Source organism: Sylvia atricapilla, chromosome 5 (genome assembly GCF_009819655.1).
Source record: "Sylvia atricapilla isolate bSylAtr1 chromosome 5, bSylAtr1.pri, whole genome shotgun sequence".
NCBI classification, from domain to species: Eukaryota; Metazoa; Chordata; class Aves; order Passeriformes; family Sylviidae; genus Sylvia; species Sylvia atricapilla.
Genome location: NC_089144.1, coordinates 61,300,924 through 61,319,148, shown reverse-complemented (window position 1 = coordinate 61,319,148; position 18,225 = coordinate 61,300,924). Strand labels below are relative to the sequence as shown.

Here is an 18,225-nt window from a genome sequence, read left to right as displayed (position 1 = left end):
ATTGTTCTTTTAAATTACCATTATGTCAAAAGAAACTCAACCTTTGACAAGCAGCTATGAAAGAAAATGAGAGGAACATTAAAACAGCATGGTGTCTCATAACTTGTCCTGCCAAGCATGAACTTGCTCACAAGTCTCCCTTTCCCAGAGAAGAGACCTTAGTGTTCAATTACGTCACTGAGTACAAGGCATTATATCTATATATATATGATATACAGATACACACACATATCTAATAAAAGAATGAAAGACCAGGCTGAAAGACAGACTAAGGCTCAGGGTTGGAGGCTTTGGATTGGAACAATGAATCTGTCTCTTTGGTAGCCTAAGCTTAGTTATTCCAGAGAGGTATTTCTTCTATCTTTCTTCTGGATTACATAAACCCTGCAAATAGAAATCTAGCCACAAGGAACAAATTACTGTAAATTATTTTATTTTCATTAAATGGTAATTTTCAAAGGGGAGAAAATTATTGCTGAAGATGTTATCAAACTTTTGGTGGCTGAAATTCTTTCTGCAAAAACAAAGGACTCTTTCTTAAACTACTTCTCACTTAAAAAAAGAAAGAAAGAAAAAAAGCTGAAAAGCCTGTGCTGCATTTTTAGATGTAGAATTTTAAAAAATTAACAGAAGTTTTTTTTCCTGTTGTCAGTCTTCAAAGATGCAGTTTCTATTGAAAATGTGAGCTTTTAAACAGGATAGAAAACCAAAATCCTGACTACAGTTGGACTGATTTTTTCTTTCCCCAACTAATATTACTGTGGTTTCAAATATATTCTCAATCCAAACCAGGATACCATTGGTGCTTCACGAGAAGCATCCAACATAACATGGCCATCAGGAAAAAGACTGGGGTTTGAAGGGCTGCAGAGGGGGTGGCCTGATAAATACAGAAACCACCATGCTATTTACTATTTTATGATATTTCTTTCTTCAAGTGTCTTCAAAAATAAATTTAATTTTGCACAAATGGCATTTATCAGACAGCTATTTATCATAATCAATTGTCCAATTATTAAAGCATTCATCTGGGAAGTGATCCCCATCGAGTTCATTGTCTGACAACAGCCATCTCAAGTACTTACAGCTCTCATGACCTTGGATGTCACCAAAATTACTGAGGTCTTTTAAAGGGATTTTCAGAGGTAAGTAATCCTCTCTCTTTCAAAATATCTATAGTTCTGCACTGATAACAGGAGACAGAATAAAAGGTCAAGATAATATCAGTAGGGCCAGGACGTCTTAAAGAAGATGGTCATTGTCATTGCCACTGACAATCCACACATCTGTGCTTCAGCCTCCCACTGCTACAGGTCACACCACAACACCCACCACTTTGTAAATGCTTTTAACTGATGAATGGAAACTTCAAATTACTAATTTATAAGCACAACATTGCCATTTAACTTGAGGTCACTCCTAAACCTTGTACATTAGTTGCACAATCCAGGATGACACAGACTATCATTTCCCTGTAAACAGAAAGCTCCTGAGTGCTTTGAAAGCAAAGCTTTCCACTTCTGCCCTGGGAAGTAACAGCAAGCAGTCACGATGGAAAAGTTACAAAAAGTTCTGATTCGCCTCAATAATGAGAGGTAACATCTGGTCTCATTGCATATTCATTAAGTCCGTTTGAGCCAGATTTTTCATTTCTAGATGTAATGGCTTAGGGAATAACTAGATATTAATTTGTTTCAAACTGAGCAGCAGCAGAGGTAATGGCGGAGTGCTGCTCATACTAATGAGAAGGTGCTGCCACCTCTCGCTCGCAGAGTTTAGCAAAGGGATGGTTCAACTCAATGTAGTTGTATTCTTTTTCTCTTTTAATATCTCCATGTTTAACTTTTTTTTTCCCCTTCCTCAGATGGGAAATGAAACAAATGGAAACACTTTCTCTCAGCTGATGCTTCTTACTAAAGGACTATCACGTTTTATAAGGAAAGTTCATCATTCAGTAACAGTCACATCTTACTTTCCCATGTACCAGCAAGGCAGTAGTCTTATCACTGATTTTTTTTTCTTCATTCTTGAAGGGGAAGCATTGATATTAATAACCCTACTGCTAGGGTTTTGAAAGAACCCACAGAAAAAATTCCCCCAGAAATTCAAGCAGAGACAAATTAGGAGAGGAGATTCAGCTCTCTGCAAAACAAGCCAATCACCTTTCCATGCCCTAAACATCTATATAGATATGTTCTGTCCAATTAGTGCATCTTGTGAGTGAGTGGTAATGCATTTTGCTTACCATACTTAGTGTAAAAATTGCCATCAAATGCACATTGGAGGACTGAGCCCCTAGAGATTAAAGGTCATTTTTTTGACTGTATTTAGCACTCAGTGGCACAGACTGAGATTTAAAATACTTTCAAGTACTAGAAAGAGGATGCAGTTATAATAACTGCATTACCACTCATGACCTTCAGAATACGAGCTGCAGAGTTTTTCTCCAAATGAAGGTGCCCAGATCCTTTAAAGGCCTGACCTCATTTGCTTACCCAAGAACACAGAAATTCTGTCATAAAGAAAAGTACTGAACCTGGATCTGCCAGGATCTAGCAGGAAGGAGCAGAAATTAAGATTTAATGGTTCCCAGACCCTAAGTTATCCTTCTAGACCCTCAGATCTCATGTATATAGTGAGAGGAGACCAGACAGATTAGTCTTTTTCCCTTTTAAGCTGTACAAAATCTTTATGCATAGAGAAAAGAGGGCTTTGGACATGACAATCTGTCCCCAAATCTTCATAGGCTAGGCCACACAGAAAATTGGAAAAAAATATTAGATTTCACAGATGTAAGATATGTTATCTCTCTGTGCCTCTGCAGGCAGTGTGAGGTGGGAAACCCACCACTGTGAGGAGTTTAATCACTTGGCTAAAGACCATGGGATTGCCAGGTCCCCACCACCTACCGTCCCATCCCCACCACATGCCAGGATCCTCAGGTTTGGCACTTTTCTGTACAGCTCCAGCCTGTCCAGGGAGGGAAAGGGGGAAAAAAAAGGAGAAAAATGTAAGAACAGTAATGTAGACATTTTTAATGCATTCTGCTGAGTTACAGTGTAACCACCATTTAGTACATTTCAAATATTCATTACTATGAATATGAGTGGAGGTGGAAATGCAAAACCACTAGGATGTGAAATGGGACCTTCCTCCATGTCAGGCAGCACCTCCTGACAAGCGTTTGATCAGTTTAGCATCTTCCTGGATTTTCATATTCCCTCTAGGAAGGTCAAAAGCTTTCATTTTTCTCTTACCCTAAAGCAAACAAATTTAAACACTGAGGTTTTAAAACAATATTTAATGTTCTTCATCATGACTTTTTGAGCTACCATTTCTCAGTCTTGTATAATGTGACAGCTTTTTCAACTAGCGACTGTATTTTAACACCACAGAAGGCAAGAATATGTAAATAGAGTTCTTTCTCTGGATATGTGATTTAAATACCAACAGGAGGGATCCAAAAAAAATAAAAATCCATTGAAGTCCTTCTCCTTCAGTTTCTCCCTTCAGAAAGCCATAATGAAATATTTTTTAACAAAAGAGGGGACATTCACATGTAGAGAGCTGAGTGACCAGAGGATCTAACCCTCCTTTTCCCCATTAAACAGCTCTGAAAAATATATGTCTAACTTAAAGCTTCTAAACATCATAAGACAACAGTAGTGCAGGTGTTTCTGCAGGAAAATAAGAAGCCTGAGTGCCTTGAATAGCAAACAATTGGGCTGTTCTTCTATAGGCAAATATTTGATTTTACATTATTACTGTAAAATATTTACAGCAATAATATTCACAAAAATATACATATTCACAAGATGTGGAAGTATTTCTGAACAGATGGTTAAGTAAAGCCAATATCCCCATGTCAAATACCACCACAGGATGCTTTCCTAGCCCCTGGCGGCAAGAATCAGCCCTTTAAAGAGAGGTACTCTATCCCTTGGAAGAGGCTTGCACTTCAATTATCACCTGGCCAAGCTGAGTTAGTCACTCAGTGAGGAGGGACAGTTGCACAGTGCTGTCATGTGGCAGCCTGCAGGCAGATTCCAGTTCCCCCACTGGAATGCTCATTCATTAGGGAATGGTCAGGCATTGGGATCTCCAGCAAGCCTTGGAGCCATCTGGGCCTGTCTGGACAAGGGGGCAGCTCCCGACCTCTTCTCACAAATGCTCCCACTGCAGCCCTTCGCTTTTCTACCAAAACCTGGATCTTTAAACCTCACATGGTCACTAACCCAGCCAAGCTAGATCTTGTCCTGTCTTTTTGGCCAGACCAGAAACAGGGTGCACAGCAATGAAGGCTCCAGCACTTACGCATCTCTTGGTCCTTCCTGAGAGAGATCAAAGACCTGGCGTGGGTTCAAATACCACATAAACATTTGGAGAACCTTGGTGCCCTGGCGAGAGAGAAAAACCAAAGGAAGGGGAGTTATGAGCAGTTTAATGATTGGAAATGATAGTGTGCAAAATTCACTGTATTTCACCTGTTTTTCTTTTTTTTCTGTGCTTTATAAAGCAAACATAAAACAAGAAGACAAACTAGAAAGGGGCATAGCAAATGACTGCTCTGTAGAATAGCAATCCAGGATGAGGTGCACATGCAGGCATATAGACCAATTTCAACAACACAGGTCACTAATGGTCCATAAGAACAGGCATTTTTTGGGGGTCAGACCAAAGGTTCATCTCCCACAGCAACCTGTTTTCCTGCTTCTCACCACCTGCAACAAGAAGAAACCTCTGTTATCCCACCTCACCCTCAGCTATCCATGACAGTAAGTTGAACAAGGTTGTAGCTAGTCTCCACAACACAGAGCAGGGAACTGCCCAACGTCCAAGCAATGACAATGCTCTAGCCTCCACCATCACCACAATGATCATTCATAATTGTAACCCCTACCATCCAATGAGGCAGGAGTCAAGGACTTTGCAGGGTACAGCAGCCCCAATGGTCTCTCACTCAGTGCACTGTGGTCAGCCCATCACCTGAAGGTATCATTTCTGTTTTCTCAAACTCTGGGGTTCATATTTCCACTCAAATACCTTCCTTCACACTCTGCCTAGACACAAAGCTACAGGATCTCTTACTAGCAGCAGAGGGCTATGAACTCTGTGGGCTGAGCATGTACTCTGATTCAAAAACACCTTTCAGACATGGCCTGAGGGTACACATCAGGAATTTTCCATAGCTCTCCCTTCCTAGGGATGGCTCCTCTGCCTGACACCTTCCCTGAAGTGAAGAACCAAGAATAGCAGTCATAGTACCTAGGAAAAGGTATAAAAGAGAGAAAATAAATATGACTTCTGCCATAGGTATTCTTCCAGACCCAGCTGTGTGCAGTTCATAGAACTCTTGAACCAGAGGGGGTTACAGGACTTCACAGTTTTCACTTCCAAATATCTCTTCTAGCCTGTGTAGAAGTTTAGTATCCGCAACAGCCTATTGCAAAGAGTTTTTCTCCTGACCTTCAGACTGTGAGAAGAACCAGCTTTTTCCTTTAGTTTTGAATCAGTCTAAACAGTTTCAATTTTTATCCTCCCTAATTCTAACAGAGAAGAAAATGAGTAGTGCCCATACTACTCTCCATGCTCTGTAGGCCTCTGGTGTGTCTTACACCAATCTTTTCTATTACAAGGCCCTGTTTATGGAAGGGCACTCAGATTCTTTCTTGGATGTTCAAAAAGTGGCAGAACCAGGAAAATATTCACTTGGGTAAGTATTCATTCCAAGAATCTAAAGGAAGAAGTCTGCTGCATTTTAGTCACTGAAAGCTGGTCTCCATGGTACAGTACAAGACCACTAATGATTTTTTCAGATGCCATAAGAATATGTCATTTCACATTCAGTAATTTCAAAAGCATTTCCTAGCAAAGCTAAGCCACTTTTTGGATAAAGTCTAAAGCTTCACTGGAAGCCTAAATTTTCTATGGAAAGATGAAATCTTCTGAAAACCTCCAAACCATCAATTTAGATTCTTTTCAAGAATCTGAAGATAGGAGCACAACCACTCAAATATTCATTCCAGTCATCCAGCTCTACTGAAGTAGAAAGGCCATTCCACAGCAAGGACCTCTTCTGAGGAAGGTCTTCAGGCTTCTTCAGGTGTAGAGCCCTTTCTCTCTGCCTGGCTCAGAAATAGTGTCATTTGCAGAAACCCTGCTGGTAAACTTGAACTTTGCAATCCAGACCCAGGTGATACTCTTACCTGATTCCCTCCACTTTTTGGATTGACAAAAACCAGCAGTGGCTTCATGAGTGGAGAGGAGATAGGCTTTATCACAAAAGGCCGGCCTTTGTTATCCTGAGAAACAGAAGCAAGACACAGCTTTTGCACAAGCAATATATGTTTCTTTGGCATAGCACACACAGAAAAGCCAACCTAGTTTTGACAAAACTACCTCAGGTACTGGAAATAGTACAGCCATGTCAATGTGGTGCCCATCTGAGAGTAATTTATCCAGCTGAGACAACAAAATAAAATAAAAGGGGGAAAATATAATTTCAGGGTAGCACACAACTATTTTAAAATCCTTTTGAGATTATTTCTACCCTATTCCATGCAATTAGTCACACAACAAGAATAATGTGTCAGATACAGTGTTATTTCTAATACAAGCAGTTTTTCCAAAGGAAAATAGAATGAGATAATTTACTTATTCCATTAATTCCATCCAACAGACAAGTTGCATAAGCACTTATTTGCAGATAAGCTGCTGTCAAATTCTTGGCCATGCTGCCTGCCTTCCCATATTTGAAAAAATGCCACAGATCCAAGATGACATTATCAGTAAGAAAACTAATTGCCTCCCTACTGCCTAGCCCCTGCAGGACACCCGAGAGCCCAGCAATGAGGGCAATGTCCTGGGCTCTAACAGACACAAATTCTACTTTCTGGTCTGCAGTTCTCTCACTGTACAAGAAAGGACTTGAACCAGAGAGCCCTGGCTATGGAGGGGTGAGCATCCCTCCACCTCTCCCATGAGGCTGTTTGTCTATTTAATTAACCTACTAGGAAGGACCTGAAAGCAAGGTCTTCTACAACTCACACGGTAAATGAACCAATAGATCAATAAACTGTTTTCTCTCTCTGTGGCCCAATTTTAATACAAGATCCCCTGAAGAAGATATCCCAAAATAGATCAGGACCACAGCCTTGCCTCAGTGCACACCCCTTGGGTTTCACAACCCCAGTTTCACACTCTGTTCTGCTCAGTGGAAAAAAAGGGTGTGAGCTGAGTCTCTTACATCCCAAGGGAACACTCTTTCATTAGGGTGCTGGTCCTTCTGGAGTCTTTGTAAGTTGTTTCTTGAAAAAAATTAACTCAGAAAATAAAACTTTTCATACAAGTTTTATGTCTTCTAATAACAGATTCAATATCATGGAATTTCCCAGGGGAAAAATACATTAAACACTTTGGTGAAAAAAAAAAAAGGAGAAAAAAAAGCCTAAAATCTTTCAAGTCTGTGTTTAGACATTTAAACAAAAGGAGCATGATTTCCAAAGCACTTGAATACCTACTTCATTTCCTCTTTTGCTGGCTTTTCTTTTAAAGGACGTTCTCTTCTTTCGCCTTGTTGAAGTCTTTAAGGAGTTCTACACCAAAAGAAAAAAGAATACATGAAAAGCAAAACAAAATTTAGAAGACAGTCCCAGACAGAGCCCCTTTACGAAGCTCTTCCATGCATGTCCACTTGGAGAATGATAAGAGTATCTGGCACATGCTCGAGATTTAAATTACATGCGCTGCATGCTTTACACTTCCACACCACCGTTTATGGAGAAAGCCACACACGGAGACCAGACTGGTGCTTTGGAACTGGAAACTTTCCCACGCTGTGAGGGAGGGAAAAAAGATCAGATGCTCCCATAGACTCACATAACACCACATGTTGTACCTGCCAACCCTCCCAATAGGGGTAGGAGACGCCCGTTTCCCCTTCGGGGCTCCAGTCTCCTGCCCAATCAGGCTCGTCTCCTGGTATGGAGACCACCTGCATAAAGATGTAATAAAAAAACATGATAAATAAGATATTTTTCATGTTTTTTTGGTTTGCTTTTTTTTTTTTTTAGGGAAAGAAAACAACAAGTTTTAGCTCTGGCAACCATTATGACTCAACATAACGTAGGCCACCATGGCATATGATGCTGACACTGTAGAGTCAGTTCCAGCCTATGAAGAAACTTGTGTAATCATCTGCTAAGGAACAAACTGAATCGTTAATTTTTTAACGATTTAAGTAAAGAAGGTGTTTGTGAGGTAATTTTTTGTTATGTTTTTAAATAACAATATTCCTTAACTACAAAGGAAAGAAAACATACAAGTGCTTGTATTTTTGCAGTATCTGCTAAAATAGAACTTATGTCAGGGCTATTCTCCAGCAAGATGACAATTTACTTGGTGACACTGAGCAAAAAGGTGTTCTGGTGTAATAAGGACAGTCCAAAAAAGAGAAATTTTATTATATTTTTTTATTTATTTTTATTTACTTGTTGAAGTTATATCTGCAGGAAACCCTAACAATTTCCATAACTGAAATTTTGTCTTATGGGAAATACTTCAAATATTTTTGCAGTATTTCAACTTCTAATCTAACTATCACCAGGAAATAAAGCAGCATGCAGAATTAGAAGAAAGATAATTGATTTTTTTTTTTCCTGAACATAAGAGAGAAAGCAAGATCCACTCAGCTCATGTGAAAGTTCATTTCTGTCCTGACCTTGATCAGAAGTGCACCACTAATGAAAACCAACAAGCAGAGATCATCAAATCTAAAAAAAATGATGTTTATTCTTAATCCTGCTTGCTATCCAACATCAACAGGAATAGCTACTAAGTTTTGTTTAGTACATATTAACCACTTTCAGAATTTCAAGACTTGAGTATAACACACCAGATATACAAGTTCCCTGAGAAGAAAAACTAACAGCTATCTAACTGAAATACATAAAAGCATTGTTGTCTATCACATAGACCAAGAGAAGCCTGCCATAAGACCACAAGATCCCAAGTTCTCAGCATTCCTGGAGAAAGCAATAGTCATGCCTTATTGCTTACTGAAAATACTGAAGACAAGACAGCCCTGTAGATCAAATTCAGGAATTTGCTCTTTTAGACCATATTTTGAGAAATCACCTAAAGTGTTCATATGGTCATAATTTTCCCTACTCTGACACAAAGTGATCATGAAAGCATGACAATCCATAAAGGCTGCGCTGACGACCAAGTGCATCACCAATCCATCTGCATGGTCTTGCATTGCCCTACCTCAGGAGTCACACTGACTGCAGAAAAAAGTCTTGATGTCAACAGAAAGTTATCAGGGCATTACATTCAAAGCTGCCCCCCCATGGGGACCTTAGCTCAGTTCTTCAGGCATTCTCTGGAGGATTCTCCCTGGGTTGGGGCAAAGTCTATCCACATTCTTGTTAGCAGTGTGCTGAAAGCTCACACACATACCAGGGGTAAAGACAGCTCAGTAAAACCCTGACTAATTAAAAAAGTGTAATTTAAAGAATGTTTAAATACAGGTGCCATTAAATCCCACTATAAGGTACCAAACAGTGGGGTGGGAAAAGGCATGCAGCTGTACTAAAGAAACAGTTTAAGGCTAGGCCTCCATTCCTGATTATAACCATTTTCATTTCCATAGTCAAAAGGGCACTAAATGCTGCATCTCAATAATGTTATCTCACTTTTTTTTAAACATGCCTACACCTACAGTGTTAGCAGAATCTAAAGCTTTGCTACAGTAATTGCAACCACGTGTTCATAGCAGATGAACTGCAAAAAGCTGCTTAAACATACACAGGGTTTTTTGCAAACATGCAGAAGAGTAACAGCCAAAAAGTATCAGCAGTCTTTGCACACTGAAGTGAAGAAATGGATACATAACCCCTTGTTCACAGAAGATGGTAATGAGCATTTTGTGAACATATAATGCTATTCAGCAAGGTACCTGATAGCAAAGCATACCTTTATAATGGGCACCATAAGTAAATCCTAACTTGCCTCTAGAGAGGAAACCTCTCCTTTTGGATGTCAGTTTGTCCATCTTCAAAAAGAGATTTTCATATTATTGAATGGTCAGTATAGCTCTCAGAAAGCTTAGACAGACGAAGAGAAGAATTGGAGTCCTTCTTGAATGGTGTTGGATGGTGTGGAGGCCATGGACTACCTCAGAAAAATCCAATGAAGCCTTTCAAAATTTCCTTTACAGCGTTCCATCCTAGGTTTTCAAAGGCTTTTACCACACTGATTTTCAAATTAATTAAAAAATGAACAGCATCTGGGAAGGTCAATCTTGACCACATTCTGATTGCTCACAAACCACTATCAGACAAGCCAGCTGGCCTCAGCCACTGAGGAAATAAAGAAATAAGCCCAGAAATTTAAGTATCTACCAGAATTAGTTCACAGTCCTCAAAGGAGGAGAACAAAACACCAAGTTTACTCACCTTGAACAGAAAAACCTTGGAATTTTACAGTTATTGCCTTTGTCTTCCCAAAGAGAAGACAGACTGAATCAGTAAATCCATCAGGCCTCCTTATCATCTACTTTTCTCCCACAGCACAAGCAGATAACAAGTTCACTGCCAGGGCTAACACCACTTTGGCTACCAAACCTCACCTATAGCAAAACACCACCGGTCAACAAGGGTGACCTGCTTCACAAACTAGGAAATGGAATTGGTTTGAACCTCAGGAAAGAAGAGCTGATATCAAAGCACTGCTAACAATACAGAAATACTGGAAATCACCAGAAAAGTTACAGAAGTGATTCACATTATGGATAACATGGAAGAGGTATTGGGAGTTTTCCATTCATGTAACGGGGTCATTACACACAGGGCTGCCACCACTTCCAAAACTGCTTGAACCATTCTGAATATTCTTCATCTTGCAATCAGATGCTTAAAAGAAGCAAAAGCTCCACATTTGGACCATAGGTTGTCAGCATAAATTTGTTCTTAACCAATTACACCACAATGCTTCACTAGCAAAACTTTGTTGGTAACAAGACACAGAGTGTGGTCTTTGTGCAAGCCTAGTATTTGAAAGATGGTGACCCACGTCGTATTAAGCATGGAAAACTATTTTTGAAGCAATCAAAAAATAAAAAAGAATTATAAAACAGGGCAAGGTTTTGCTACAAAATGCCAACTTATTTACTCAAAAGAAACCACAAAAAACAGGATGCAGGCACCACTAAAATAAATCTTACATGAGAAGGAAATTCAGTTCAGGAGTTGTCTGTGGCCAATGTAAGTAGTTAATTAGAGCTGAGGAAATATTTTATATCCAAAAAGCTTCTAGCCATATTTATTCTGACTGTGGAATATGTGAAAAACAGATTGTTGGTTACACATTGATTTTTTTTTAATGTGAAATTACAAAAATTTATAAATACTTTGTTTGCACTCTCTGGAAAAAGTAATGTGAATATTTCATAGTGTTTATCAAACATTTCTATAGGGTGAAGAGGGTCATAATACATAGAAGTAGAGCTGGCCAGAAACAGCAGGAGAGGCAAAATATTTCCTAAGAAAACAATAAATAAGTAAACAAGACTTCTCGCCAAAAATCTGAAAACGCATCCAAAAGATGCATCACTGTTTTCTGAAAAATAAGGATTCATTTCCCATAACACCAATGGGTACTATTAAGAAGCTTCATGGAAATGCACCCATTGCCAGTGTTAAATACAATTTTTATCTATTTGATGCTTCAGCTACTCAAGATAAGGTTTTGCATGCTACTGACCATGAATTTCAAGGACTAGAGATATGAGTTAATAATGAAGTACTTTCTCTGTGCTCATGACTCAGGCACACCAAGCTAACAGATACTTCCTTTTAGTCTAACATTTTAAGCCTTTATTTAAAAGATCTTTTCCATAAATTATAATTACCTAGATTAGATTTCTTTTTTAATTTGAAGCTGTCAAAAAAATGGACAAGAAAGCAAATTCTCTACAGATATTATAAGGAGGGTACCATGCTTTGGGCAAAAGGCAAATCAAAAGAAAATTACACGTCAGTGTTTGTTTTGGGGTTTTCTTCATTTCTTCAGTTTTTTGGGGTTTTTTGGTTTGGTTGTTTAGGGTTTTTTGTTTGTTTTTTTTCTTTAAACTAAAAAGCTTTTTTTAATAAGGTCAAACATGGATACGTCTGTCAAATACCACACAGTTGCTGAAAATTAGCCAAGGATATTAAGTCCCTGCCAAGGAATCAACATTCCTCAACAAAAGAGAAAAAATTATTTCTCTGGAGGAGACTAAGTAAAACAAAGAAAGAGGTGGGGAAAATCTACAAATGGCAAAAAGCCTTTTTTCTCAGAGTGGAGGTGGCTAGGAACCTTGCTATGATCTTTCTTGACCTAAAGGAGAAATAGAGGCCCCTTCAGTTGACTTTTTGGTTACTCTATCCATGTATTTCCCCTTCCCTCTGCCCCTTGTCTTTAACAACGAGCCTCCTACTCATGCCCAAATCTGTCACATCCCTAAAATGAACTAAAGACAGTGTCACAATTCAGGCCTCAGGCCTTTTTCCATTTTCATGGACTACTTTTAGTGCCTTGGGTGGAACCTGAACTTCTTAGCTTCTTCTTGAAAGCCAGAATGCAGTCAAAAAGCCCAGGTCCCAAGGATGGACTGAAATAAAGAACATTACTCTGAAATAAAAAATTTAACCAGCATTTCTGACTCCCTGAAAGGTTCAGTATTTGCTTCTTTCAGATCAACTTGGAGCAAAAACTTTCAAAGAAAAATATTATTCTTGCATATTATTCTTTTAATTTTTGGCCAGCTCTCTTTTGGATACCTTTGTTTCCCTGTTGTGTTCAGCAGTGAATTACCCTCTCCAAGACCTACCACATCCATCACAAAAACTTTGAAGTCCAATGCCTGTTATGTGCAACTCAACGAGTGTGTGGGTTTACTGCTGACTGTGCAGGCACTGATGTAAGACCTGATCCTTTACATGTCCATTAAAGGCAAATTCAGAGGGATGCCAGTCCAGACACAGCAATTCCTACTGCACTTCAAGGGAATGTTTGGGGAGTGTTTCCCCTGTATTTGCTCAGCTCTATTTAATGAAACATGCTTGAGTGCCTACCACGCAGGGGATGTCTTGCAGTATGCTTGCTGAACTCACAGGAACAACTCGGAGCTGAATTAGCTCAGAACAAGTCATGTTTGTTGCTAATCATCCCAAACGGGGAAATTTACTGAAGGACTTGATGAAGGGGAAAGAGGATACAGGTTCATAACCACCATGGATGTATGCTAGGTTTCAGGGTTGAACAAGCATGCCTTGGTGAAGGAGGACCAAGCAGAGAAGCCAGGCTGGCCCTGCACAGCCAGACAGGCCCTGCACAGCCAGACAGCTTCCGAAACAGACATCAGCATGCAGTTACCTGAGGTTTCTTCACCTTAATGATCCAGGTGGGAGGCACAATGACAGCAGCATGAGCCCCCAGGGAACACGGCTCCTCAATGTGATGTAGCATGAAACAGGTGACTTTGTTATGAAACTGGAAGAGAAGGAAAGAGCAAAGTCAAGAAAGAGGACAAGAAAGACAAAGGAGATGCCTGGAGAAGAAGAAGAGGGTGATGGAACAAAAACTGGAGCAATAATTCCCAACTCCACCATCTTCAAGTGCTTCAAAGCTGGAGGTTTAGGACATGTGACTAAAGATGATCTTAGGAAAAAAAAAAAAAAAAAAAAAAACAAAAACAAAAAAAAAAAAAAACAACAACAAACAAAAGCACCAAACCAACAAACCCCCACAATCACTCCTGGTTGAACCCAGATCACAATCTCCTGAAGTACTTTCCACTTACCGCCAGCTTGCACCAGGAACAACTGATGGCCACAATCTCTTTACTATGGAAGGAGAATTTCTGCTGAAAGCCCTAGAATAATCAAAGGGAAAAAAAGGATTTAATTCCTCTTGACTATAAGAAAATATATCCCCCTAACTCTAGCCAGGTGAGTGTGCTAGGCAAGCAGATTTTTGGAAATAAAACAATATTTGGAAGTAAAACAAGAGGATGTTCTTCCACTGGATATATTCACACAATCTTTTTAAAAAAATTCTGCAAAATTTTATGCTTTTCCTTAATTTTTTTTCTGTTAAAAACAAGGGAAGAAATAGAGAAGAAATGTCTATTTTAATTTTTAATGGATTTCTGCAGATTTTCTGTTGAACAAAGTGTTCTGCCATTGCAGCCTTGTTTGTTCTAAATATAAACATTAAATTGAATTTTCCTTTCTTTTACTACATAGTAGAATTTTTTTTTTTTTTTTTACTACAGAGTAGAATTACTTTGTCTTTTTTTAATGACAAAACAAAATTAACTACAATGTCTCTCTGGGAAAGTTCTGACAGAGGAATGAAGTAAGTTTATAATTTTATTGAACTGACTCAGATTAAAATACTTTCCAGTAAGTTCCAAAAACCCAGTATGGTCTGACTCAAATCACACAATTAAAATAAAATATTACTTTATCTTTTTAAAAATAGAAAAGCCCTCACAAACCAGAAAATGTGATTTTATTCTCCTAGAAAGGAGCTTCTTTCAATAGAATGCAATATGACTTTGCTGTAAATTCTAAGGCTGAAAAAGGCAATTGGGTCATATATATCCTTCTGCATGTAACACAGGCAATAAATAATAAGATACAGTGTGTAATTCCGAGCTGAGTTAAAGCTTATTTTAGTCAGAGAAAAAAAATTGATTTGGGTTGATGGCTGGAGAAACGAAAGTTCACAATTTCAGTGAATGGTTTGCCACAGTTGCCTTTACTACTTAGATTTCAGATTTGCTGTTGGTTGGAGCCTTTATTCATGGCCTTCCATCAATCCTCTCTCTACGTCTGTAAGTAGCCCATCACCACCCAGAATTTTCTAATTCAATCTCTCCTCAATTCAATCAAGTGATGAATTTGTGAGCCAATTTTTACCTTCAACAACCTGAGTAATTCCTAAATCTCCTACACGCTGGACGATGCCCAAGAGCCAATGTAAAAAAAAAGTTATAAACTGATTTACAACCGGTCATTGCCTCACTGCTTCTGTTATTAAAGTCCTTCTTATCCTGCAGGACAAATGAGCCTATTAGTGCTCAGTGAAATGACAAGATCAAGCACACCAAGAAGGAGAATTAAATAAACAACAAAAAAAGAGATGCCTTGGTCTTAAGTGAGGGACTGAGCTACCATCTGTCTATACAAGGTGGCTGAAGACAATTCTATTGATACCCAGAAGGGGAGGAGGCTCTACCTGCCTGCCCAGAATGCAGGAGTACGTTCTTGCAGTTTCATGTACAGCTGTCCCCAGCATGTACTCAAACCAGTTTGCCACATGGACCTCATCACCAAGACCAGCTCCTGAAAAGGCTTGTGTCACCACTGGCTAGATTTTTGGGGTTTTGTTTCAGTGCTTCTCCTAATGCCTCAGGGATTACATTCAGAGAAATTTGAAGAGTAGGTGCTTCATAACGACGGTGATTTGGCCTATTCAGGTTTAGCAGTGGAGTGTAGTGAAGTGGCTCAACAAAGACAAGCTGGCCAGATACTTCTGGCTGGGCACATCTTGTCTGCCATTCAGTGTGGGCATAAGAACAGGGTGACAGTAACTGTGATACAAGTGCTGGAATTGAGGTCTGACCCTGGACAAAACACTCTTTACTCATTTACTTACTCTATTGCCCATAATGTTTCTCACAAATCTCACTTCTCCTTGTTCCAAAGTGCATTAAAATAAAAAATAATTATTTCAGTCCTTCACGGGCATGAATTGTTTTGGTTTTTTCTGCTTTGTAACATCTAGGGGGAAAACTCTTCTTTCCCAAAACCTCCAATAATGAAAGTCTAAATTCAGTACATTAATTCCACAGCCCATCAGCTGTGCATTTTAAACATATGGACTGAGCAGCTTGTCTGGTTCTGGATGGATCATTTTTCATTTATTTAGTAAGTCATTTGGCTTTTAGGGAGTCATTAGAGAAAATGATACAGCAATAAAAACATATTAATGATAAGGAGCAATAAACCACCACTTTTCTCCCTCAAATTGCTTTACAAATGTGAGCTAATTCTTCCTAAGGATACAAGTTTCATGTAAGACAGCATTTATTTGAAAGCTAGCTTTACAAATAAAGTAATTGATAAAATAAACCATGCTCTGTAAGTCACAGTGAGATTTGACAGGGACTATTGGACTGAAACATAGGAACCCTCCACATTTCACTAGGAATCATATTTTCTATCTTTTCTCAGTGAGAAGGAACACTGAATTTCAGATGTCTTTAATCATGCAAGGAGGTCTTCTGCACCAAATTAGAAATTTTGATATAGAATATTAATTTCATATTTTTGAGAACATCAGCCTAACAGTATATAATTAGCACTGATTATCCAGCAACTAATCGCTCCACAATACATGAAGCCCCACATTGTGAGCTGCTCCTGTAGAAATAAACAGTTGTGAACACCAGAAAAAAAACATACTTGTAGGAAAAGAGCACCTGAATGTCCACAAAACCAGCTTGTGTTTGTAATTCAACCTGTCTGAATAGTCTGGATTAAAGTTCAAATTAACACAGATGCCTGTGCACCAAAGACAGCACATAGGGATTACTAGTGCTGATACGTTTTATTTGTATCATCAGAAGTATTTATTATTAAAGATTATTTTCACACCAGTGTTAGGGCCATTAATAATATTTTTTGCAAGTAATTTCCTACAAAAGATTTTTCTCTTTTTAGTGCTCTTGGAGATACCCTAATGCAACATAACTGTAGGAGAGCCAGGTATTATTACAACTCGAATTCAGACCGCAACAGAAACATTTGGATGGTGATCTCTGCTAAAACAACAAAGAACTAGAAGGGCCTTTTAAGAATTAGAAATTTCAGTTTTAACTTTACATGCAGCTCTGCATCAATCTACAGGCATTCAAAAGGACAGAGACACTGTAGACACACACTGCATCTGTATTGAAGACACCCCACTCTGGACACCACAGAAGGTTAAGGAAATAGTATTTGTTTAGCATTATGGTCCAAAATGTGTTCTCAGTTTCAGAAAATCCCTCAGCCGCTGCTAGATTCCATTTCATTCATCCTTCAGCTTCTATTACTGCACTTAGTTAAAAAATGGGCTCTTGGCCTCATGGTCTGACCATTCTTATGTCGTATTATAGAAAGATTAAAAAATTATCCTGATTGCTCTTGTGATGCCAGGTGACAAACAGCTAACACCTATGAAACTGTCTTTTTTCCCCCCATGTGTCCAAGAGTAATAGAAGAATTCTTAAACATCATGAATGATGTAGATGCCATGGCTTGGGAACACTTAATTACCAACTCTTAAAACACAAGAGCTATGAAACATTAGGAATAACGACTAAAACAGCTTTGAAACAGCCAAATGTACTTCTCGTAGCATGGAGTTAAGTTCAGGAATTTCTGGCTAAATTATGTTGCAATTGCTACGATTTTTACATTAACTCAAGGTTCAACATGGCAAGACCCCAGGAAAGAGATTATCATAGACTGTTAACTATAAAGGCATGATTTCTAGATGAGACATGATTTCGTGATTTCTTTCATGAGACAAAGACAGAAATTGATTGCTTGGTTACACTGCATATTCCAGGCCCCCTTCCCTGGTACCAATTTCTCTAATACTTCAGCAATAAATCAGTGAAATCACCCTTGGAAAGAAGAGTATAAAACTTAAAGCCTTACTGAGTTTATATAAGCTGCATTTGCATTAGCAAATAATGTGTAACAAGGTAGCATAGGCTCTGTCAGGACTCAAGAGATTACACACAAGCATTTTCAGATAATTTTACTTTGGATTAGCTGTAGTCTGGTCCTGCGGATTGAATTCTCACCAGTGAACTTTCAACTAAGTTTAATCTGAAAGGAATTCAGTTCATTGGTTGCAAGACTGTCCCACATGTGGACCATTGTAAGCGATTATAACAAGGAAAATTTCTTTCAGAGTGCACTTCTGATTAAAGGTGGAACATTGACAGACCCCTGTGTACTTAATTTTTTGGAAGTGTCTGCCATGGCACACAGTGGCACACAGAATATAAAGGCTATGCCAAGGATATGGAGTGCATTAATTCCTGTCCACTTGCTTATGATTTGAAGCATGAGATGGATTTTTACATCCTAAAAACTTTTTTTAACTGCAACTAACGGTCAT

General features: G+C 38.8%; 1 protein-coding gene across 4 annotated transcripts in view; it reads right to left on the bottom strand.

The window, feature by feature from the left end:
- The window catches only part of DGKI (diacylglycerol kinase iota), a 195,912-nt gene that overhangs the window by 85,690 nt on the left and 91,997 nt on the right, over positions 1-18,225 (bottom strand). For 2 of the 4 annotated variants that reach the window (XM_066319716.1, XM_066319719.1), the window contains exons 7-13: positions 13,844-13,915; positions 13,417-13,533; positions 7,898-7,993; positions 7,521-7,595; positions 6,207-6,302; positions 4,315-4,397; positions 2,910-2,970 (exon numbers count right to left, since the gene is read on the bottom strand). In XM_066319716.1, coding sequence (XP_066175813.1) covers positions 2,910-2,970; positions 4,315-4,397; positions 6,207-6,302; positions 7,521-7,595; positions 7,898-7,993; positions 13,417-13,533; positions 13,844-13,915 — 600 coding nt within the window. The remainder of the gene's footprint in view (positions 1-2,909; positions 2,971-4,314; positions 4,398-6,206; positions 6,303-7,520; positions 7,596-7,897; positions 7,994-13,416; positions 13,534-13,843; positions 13,916-18,225) is intronic. The other 2 variants (XM_066319717.1, XM_066319718.1) reach the window with 2 other exon arrangements.